Consider the following 8647-nt stretch of genomic DNA (forward strand, 5'->3'; position numbering starts at 1 on the left):
GATCAGGTTGAGGTCCATGGATTAGGTTGAGGTTCGGGGATCAGGTTGAGGTTCAGGGATGAGGTTGAGGTCCATGGGTTAGGTTGAGGTTCAGGGTTGAGGTTCGGGAATGAGGTTGAACTTCGGGGATCAGGTTGAGGTCCATGGGTTAGGTTGGGGTTCAGGGTTGAGGTTCGGGGATCAGGTTGAGGTCCATGGATTAGGTTGAGGTTCGGGGATCAGGTTGAGGTTCAGGGATGAGGTTGAGGTCCATGGGTTAGGTTGAGGTTCAGGGTTGAGGTTCGGGAATGAGGTTGAACTTCGGGGATCAGGTTGAGGTCCATGGGTTAGGTTGGGGTTCAGGGTTGAGGTTCGGGGATCAGGTTGAGGTCCATGGATTAGGTTGAGGTTCGGGGATCAGGTTGAGGTTCAGGGATGAGGTTGAGGTCCATGGGTTAGGTTGAGGTTCAGGGTTGAGGTTCGGGAATGAGGTTGAAGTTTGGGGATCAGGTTGAGGTCCATGGGTTAGGTTGGGGTTCAGGGTTGAGGTCCATGGATGAGGTTGAGGTCCATGGGTTAGGTTGAGGTTCAGGGTTGAGGTTCGGGAATGAGGTTGAAGTTTGGGGATCAGGTTGAGGTCCATGGGTTAGGTTGGGGTTCAGGGTTGAGGTTCAGGGATGAGGTTGAGGTCCATGGGTTAGGTTGAGGTTCAGGGTTGAGGTTCGGGAATGAGGTTGAAGTTTGGGGATCAGGTTGAGGTCCATGGGTTAGGTTGGGGTTCAGGGTTGAGGTCCATGGGTTAGGTTGAGGTTCAGGGTTGAGGTTCGGGAATGAGGTTGAAGTTCGGGGATCAGGTTGAGGTCCATGGGTTAGGTTGGGGTTCAGGGTTGAGGTCCATGGATGAGGTTGATGGAATTGTTGACGCGCATACAATGAAAACCACTGGTTTGTACTCACCGGAATCGGCAACTTCCCCGACAGGAACTCGCTTCTTCCAGGCCATGTGACCCAGGATGGAGAATATGGCAAATCCAGCAAAGAAGCTGGTGCAGCAGTTTCCAATGGCAATCACCAGGGTGTCCCTGAAAGACAGACGTCCCATCAGTACATACCTCATACCTCAGCGAGGGAATGCCCTACATCTGGAGGAAGGGGGTGTGTCTGTGCCCCTCCCCCCTTCCCTGACAACCAATCAGATCCCACGGGCCTTTATTTAAAATGCAGGTTGAACAGTAAAGCAAAAACCTGACCGGCTGTTATGGGTGAGGTAAGCCAATCACAGCCAGCTCCTCCCACTGTGACCACCAGGAGACCGCTAGGACAACCTTCCTCTGTGGGGGGGATATTCTGAAGGAGGACGGAGATTATCCAGCATGCTGATCAATGAATCCCAGAGATAAAGACCCAACATGGCGGCACGGTCACCAACCAATCAGAATTCATCTCCACAATGAGAACGCCGGCCTCATCCGTTCTACATAATAGGATCTTACTGGCGGCAGTGCGGGGGAGGGGCGGCCACTTACCGGCAGTGCGGGGGAGGGGCGGCCACTTACCGGCAGTGCGGGGGAGGGGCGGCCACTTACCGGCAGTGCGGGGGAGGGGCGGCCACTTACCGGCAGTGCGGGGGAGGGGCGGCCACTTACCGGCAGTGCGGGGGAGGGGCGGCCACTTACCGGCAGTGCGGGGGAGGGGCGGCCACTTACCGGCAGTGCGGGGGAGGGGCGGCCACTTACCGGCAGTGCGGGGGAGGGGCGGCCACTTACCGGCAGTGCGGGGGAGGGGCGGCCACTTACCGGCAGTGCGGGGGAGGGGCGGCCACTTACCGGCAGTGCGGGGGAGGGGCGGCCACTTACCGGCAGTGCGGGGGAGGGGCGGCCACTTACCGGCAGTGCGGGGGAGGGGCGGCCACTTACCGGCAGTGCGGGGGAGGGGCGGCCACTTACCGGCAGTGCGGGGGAGGGGCGGCCACTTACCGGCAGTGCGGGGGAGGGGCGGCCACTTACCGGCAGTGCGGGGGAGGGGCGGCCACTTACCGGCAGTGCGGGGGAGGGGCGGCCACTTACCGGCAGTGCGGGGGAGGGGCGGCCACTTACCGGCAGTGCGGGGGAGGGGCGGCCACTTACCGGCAGTGCGGGGGAGGGGCGGCCACTTACCGGCAGTGCGGGGGAGGGGCGGCCACTTACCGGCAGTGCGGGGGAGGGGCGGCCACTTACCGGCAGTGCGGGGGAGGGGCGGCCACTTACCGGCAGTGCGGGGGAGGGGCGGCCACTTACCGGCAGTGCGGGGGAGGGGCGGCCACTTACCGGCAGTGCGGGGGAGGGGCGGCCACTTACCGGCAGTGCGGGGGAGGGGCGGCCACTTACCGGCAGTGCGGGGGAGGGGCGGCCACTTACCGGCAGTGCGGGGGAGGGGCGGCCACTTACCGGCAGTGCGGGGGAGGGGCGGCCACTTACCGGCAGTGCGGGGGAGGGGCGGCCACTTACCGGCAGTGCGGGGGAGGGGCGGCCACTTACCGGCAGTGCGGGGGAGGGGCGGCCACTTACCGGCAGTGCGGGGGAGGGGCGGCCACTTACCGGCAGTGCGGGGGAGGGGCGGCCACTTACCGGCAGTGCGGGGGAGGGGCGGCCACTTACCGGCAGTGCGGGGGAGGGGCGGACACTTACCGGATCACATTGTTGTCAAATTTGTTGTATGAAGCCATAGACAGGAGACCACCGAAGCCAATCCCCAGAGAGTAGAAGATCTGAGAGGCGGCGTCATTCCAAACCTGCAGAGGACAGACATGACTGAGGGGGGAAGGATTTATGCGTTACACAGAGAGGAAGATGAGGGTCTCCTGAGCCAATGAGGGGTCACCGTCTGTCCGGGACCGGAGCAGAGAGCCGTCCCCGGCCAATGAGGGGTCACCGTTGGGGGAGGATAAAGCTCAGTCTTATATCTCAGCACAGGATAAAGCTCAGTCTTATATCTCAGCACAGGATAAAGCTCAGTCTTATATCTCAGCACAGGATAAGGCTCAGTCTTATATCTCAGCACAGGATAAGGCTCAGTCTTATATCTCAGCACAGGATAAAGCTCAGTCTTATATCTCAGCACAGGATAAAGCTCAGTCTTATATCTCAGCACAGGATAAAGCTCAGTCTTATATCTCAGCACAGGATAAGGCTCAGTCTTATATCTCAGCACAGGATAAGGCTCAGTCTTATATCTCAGCACAGGATAAGGCTCAGTCTTATATCTCAGCACAGGATAAGGCTCAGTCTTATATCTCAGCACAGGATAAAGCTCAGTCTTATATCTCAGCACAGGATAAGGCTCAGTCTTATATCTCAGCACAGGATAAGGCTCAGTCGTATATCTCAGCACAGGATAAAGCTCAGTCTTATTATGCCCCCCCCCCTGATACCTGAGCACTCTGCAGTCTCCTCCAGTCCGCGGTCAGGTAGAACCTCACTCCGTCTATGGACCCCTCCAGTGTGGCCCCGCGTATGATCAGCACAATCAGCACCAAATACGGAAACGTGGCTGTAAAATACACAACCTGCGGAACAGACGGGGGAGGTGAGATGAAGAGGAAGGATAGGGATGACGAGGAAGGATAGGGGTGACGAGGAAGGATAGGGATGATGAGGCAGGATAGGGATGATGAGGCAGGATAGGGATGATGAGGAAGGATAGGGATGATGAGGAAGGATAGGGGTGATGAGGCAGGATAGGGGTGATGAGGAAGGATAGGGGTGATGAGGAAGGATAGGGATGATGAGGAAGGATAGGGATGATGAGGATGCGGGGGAGGGGCGGCCACTTACCGGCAGTGCGGGGGAGGGGCGGCCACTTACCGGCAGTGCGGGGGAGGGGCGGCCACTTACCGGCAGTGCGGGGGAGGGGCGGCCACTTACCGGCAGTGCGGGGGAGGGGCGGCCACTTACCGGCAGTGCGGGGGAGGGGCGGCCACTTACCGGCAGTGCGGGGGAGGGGCGGCCACTTACCGGCAGTGCGGGGGAGGGGCGGCCACTTACCGGCAGTGCGGGGGAGGGGCGGCCACTTACCGGCAGTGCGGGGGAGGGGCGGCCACTTACCGGCAGTGCGGGGGAGGGGCGGCCACTTACCGGCAGTGCGGGGGAGGGGCGGCCACTTACCGGCAGTGCGGGGGAGGGGCGGCCACTTACCGGCAGTGCGGGGGAGGGGCGGCCACTTACCGGCAGTGCGGGGGAGGGGCGGCCACTTACCGGCAGTGCGGGGGAGGGGCGGCCACTTACCGGCAGTGCGGGGGAGGGGCGGCCACTTACCGGCAGTGCGGGGGAGGGGCGGACACTTACCGGATCACATTGTTGTCAAATTTGTTGTATGAAGCCATAGACAGGAGACCACCGAAGCCAATCCCCAGAGAGTAGAAGATCTGAGAGGCGGCGTCATTCCAAACCTGCAGAGGACAGACATGACTGAGGGGGGAAGGATTTATGCGTTACACAGAGAGGAAGATGAGGGTCTCCTGAGCCAATGAGGGGTCACCGTCTGTCCGGGACCGGAGCAGAGAGCCGTCCCCGGCCAATGAGGGGTCACCGTTGGGGGAGGATAAAGCTCAGTCTTATATCTCAGCACAGGATAAAGCTCAGTCTTATATCTCAGCACAGGATAAAGCTCAGTCTTATATCTCAGCACAGGATAAGGCTCAGTCGTATATCTCAGCACAGGATAAAGCTCAGTCTTATTATGCCCCCCCCCCTGATACCTGAGCACTCTGCAGTCTCCTCCAGTCCGCGGTCAGGTAGAACCTCACTCCGTCTATGGACCCCTCCAGTGTGGCCCCGCGTATGATCAGCACAATCAGCACCAAATACGGAAACGTGGCTGTAAAATACACAACCTGCGGAACAGACGGGGGAGGTGAGATGAAGAGGAAGGATAGGGATGACGAGGAAGGATAGGGGTGACGAGGAAGGATAGGGATGATGAGGCAGGATAGGGATGATGAGGCAGGATAGGGATGATGAGGAAGGATAGGGATGATGAGGAAGGATAGGGGTGATGAGGCAGGATAGGGGTGATGAGGAAGGATAGGGGTGATGAGGAAGGATAGGGGTGATGAGGAAGGATAGGGATGATGAGGAAGGATAGGGATGATGAGGAAGGATAGGGATGATGAGGCAGGATAGGGGTGATGAGGAAGGATAGGGATGATGAGGAAGGATAGGGGTGATGAGGAAGGATAGGGGTGATGAGGAAGGATAGGGATGATGAGGAAGGATAGGGATGATGAGGAAGGATAGGGATGATGAGGAAGGATAGGGATGATGAGGAAGGATAGGGATGATGAGGAAGGATAGGGATGATGAGGAAGGATAGGGATGATGAGGAAGGATAGGGATGATGAGGAAGGATAGGGATGATGAGGAAGGATAGGGATGATGAGGAAGGATAGGGATGATGAGGAAGGATAGGGATGATGAGGAAGGATAGGGATGATGAGGAAGGATAGGGATGATGAGGAAGGATAGGGATGATGAGGAAGGATAGGGATGATGAGGAAGGATAGGGATGATGAGGAAGGATAGGGATGATGAGGAAGGATAGGGATGATGAGGAAGGATAGGGATGATGAGGAAGGATAGGGATGATGAGGAAGGATAGGGATGATGAGGAAGGATAGGGATGATGAGGAAGGATAGGGATGATGAGGAAGGATAGGGATGATGAGGAAGGATAGGGATGATGAGGAAGGATAGGGATGATGAGGAAGGATAGGGATGATGAGGAAGGATAGGGATGATGAGGAAGGATAGGGATGATGAGGAAGGATAGGGATGATGAGGAAGGATAGGGATGATGAGGAAGGATAGGGATGATGAGGAAGGATAGGGATGATGAGGAAGGATAGGGATGATGAGGAAGGATAGGGATGATGAGGAAGGATAGGGATGATGAGGAAGGATAGGGATGATGAGGAAGGATAGGGATGATGAGGAAGGATAGGGATGATGAGGAAGGATAGGGATGATGAGGAAGGATAGGGATGATGAGGAAGGATAGGGATGATGAGGAAGGATAGGGATGATGAGGAAGGATAGGGATGATGAGGAAGGATAGGGATGATGAGGAAGGATAGGGATGATGAGGAAGGATAGGGATGATGAGGAAGGATAGGGATGATGAGGAAGGATAGGGATGATGAGGAAGGATAGGGATGATGAGGAAGGATAGGGATGATGAGGAAGGATAGGGATGATGAGGAAGGATAGGGATGATGAGGAAGGATAGGGATGATGAGGAAGGATAGGGATGATGAGGAAGGATAGGGATGATGAGGAAGGATAGGGATGATGAGGAAGGATAGGGATGATGAGGAAGGATAGGGATGATGAGGAAGGATAGGGATGATGAGGAAGGATAGGGATGATGAGGAAGGATAGGGATGATGAGGAAGGATAGGGATGATGAGGAAGGATAGGGATGATGAGGAAGGATAGGGATGATGAGGAAGGATAGGGATGATGAGGAAGGATAGGGATGATGAGGAAGGATAGGGATGATGAGGAAGGATAGGGATGATGAGGAAGGATAGGGATGATGAGGAAGGATAGGGATGATGAGGAAGGATAGGGATGATGAGGAAGGATAGGGATGATGAGGAAGGATAGGGATGATGAGGAAGGATAGGGATGATGAGGAAGGATAGGGATGATGAGGAAGGATAGGGATGATGAGGAAGGATAGGGATGATGAGGAAGGATAGGGATGATGAGGAAGGATAGGGATGATGAGGAAGGATAGGGATGATGAGGAAGGATAGGGATGATGAGGAAGGATAGGGATGATGAGGAAGGATAGGGATGATGAGGAAGGATAGGGATGATGAGGAAGGATAGGGATGATGAGGAAGGATAGGGATGATGAGGAAGGATAGGGATGATGAGGAAGGATAGGGATGATGAGGAAGGATAGGGATGATGAGGAAGGATAGGGATGATGAGGAAGGATAGGGATGATGAGGAAGGATAGGGATGATGAGGAAGGATAGGGATGATGAGGAAGGATAGGGATGATGAGGAAGGATAGGGATGATGAGGAAGGATAGGGATGATGAGGAAGGATAGGGATGATGAGGAAGGATAGGGATGATGAGGAAGGATAGGGATGATGAGGAAGGATAGGGATGATGAGGAAGGATAGGGATGATGAGGAAGGATAGGGATGATGAGGAAGGATAGGGATGATGAGGAAGGATAGGGATGATGAGGAAGGATAGGGATGATGAGGAAGGATAGGGATGATGAGGAAGGATAGGGATGATGAGGAAGGATAGGGATGATGAGGAAGGATAGGGATGATGAGGAAGGATAGGGATGATGAGGAAGGATAGGGATGATGAGGAAGGATAGGGATGATGAGGAAGGATAGGGATGATGAGGAAGGATAGGGATGATGAGGAAGGATAGGGATGATGAGGAAGGATAGGGATGATGAGGAAGGATAGGGATGATGAGGAAGGATAGGGATGATGAGGAAGGATAGGGATGATGAGGAAGGATAGGGATGATGAGGAAGGATAGGGATGATGAGGAAGGATAGGGATGATGAGGAAGGATAGGGATGATGAGGAAGGATAGGGATGATGAGGAAGGATAGGGATGATGAGGAAGGATAGGGATGATGAGGAAGGATAGGGATGATGAGGAAGGATAGGGATGATGAGGAAGGATAGGGATGATGAGGAAGGATAGGGATGATGAGGAAGGATAGGGATGATGAGGAAGGATAGGGATGATGAGGAAGGATAGGGATGATGAGGAAGGATAGGGATGATGAGGAAGGATAGGGATGATGAGGAAGGATAGGGATGATGAGGAAGGATAGGGATGATGAGGAAGGATAGGGATGATGAGGAAGGATAGGGATGATGAGGAAGGATAGGGATGATGAGGAAGGATAGGGATGATGAGGAAGGATAGGGATGATGAGGAAGGATAGGGATGATGAGGAAGGATAGGGATGATGAGGAAGGATAGGGATGATGAGGAAGGATAGGGATGATGAGGCAGGATAGGGGTGATGAGGAAGGATAGGGATGATGAGGAAGGATAGGGGTGATGAGGAAGGATAGGGGTGATGAGGAAGGATAGGGATGATGAGGAAGGATAGGGATGATGAGGAAGGATAGGGATGATGAGGCAGGATAGGGATGATGAGGCAGGATAGGGGTGATGAGGAAGGATAGGGATGATGAGGAAGGATAGGGGTGATGAGGAAGGATAGGGGTGATGAGGAAGGATAGGGATGATGAGGAAGGATAGGGATGATGAGGAAGGATAGGGATGATGAGGAAGGATAGGGATGATGAGGAAGGATAGGGATGATGAGGAAGGATAGGGATGATGAGGCAGGATAGGGATGATGAGGAAGGATAGGGATGATGAGGAAGGATAGTGGTCGCACCTTTCCCGAACTTCGGATTCCCTTCAGCATGCAGAGGAAGATGATGATCCAAGCGATGAGCAGACACAGGGCCAGCTCCCAGCGCACGGGGCCCGGCTCACTGAGGCCGGAACTGTGGACCATTCCCAGCACCTTCTCACTGCAAAGACAGGGGGCAGCACAGAGCATGAGAGGCGGGGCCAATGCACCAGGGACTGCACCATAGAGGGGGGGGGGGGGGGCGCCCAGGGGT

General features: G+C 55.3%; 1 protein-coding gene across 1 annotated transcript in view; it reads right to left on the minus strand.

Annotated features, from left to right (window-relative positions):
• LOC108803643 (sodium-dependent proline transporter-like) overlaps window positions 1–8647 on the minus strand; it is a 17860-nt gene that overhangs the window by 7799 nt on the left and 1414 nt on the right. The window contains 4 exon segments of the mRNA XM_018575468.1: window positions 937–1061; window positions 4302–4405; window positions 4715–4849; window positions 8416–8554. Coding sequence (XP_018430970.1) covers window positions 937–1061; window positions 4302–4405; window positions 4715–4849; window positions 8416–8554 — 503 coding nt within the window.

This window comes from Nanorana parkeri, unplaced genomic scaffold, assembly GCF_000935625.1.
Source record: "Nanorana parkeri isolate BGI_ZX_2015 unplaced genomic scaffold, ASM93562v1 scaffold3978, whole genome shotgun sequence".
Lineage (NCBI taxonomy): Eukaryota > Metazoa > Chordata > Amphibia > Anura > Dicroglossidae > Nanorana > Nanorana parkeri.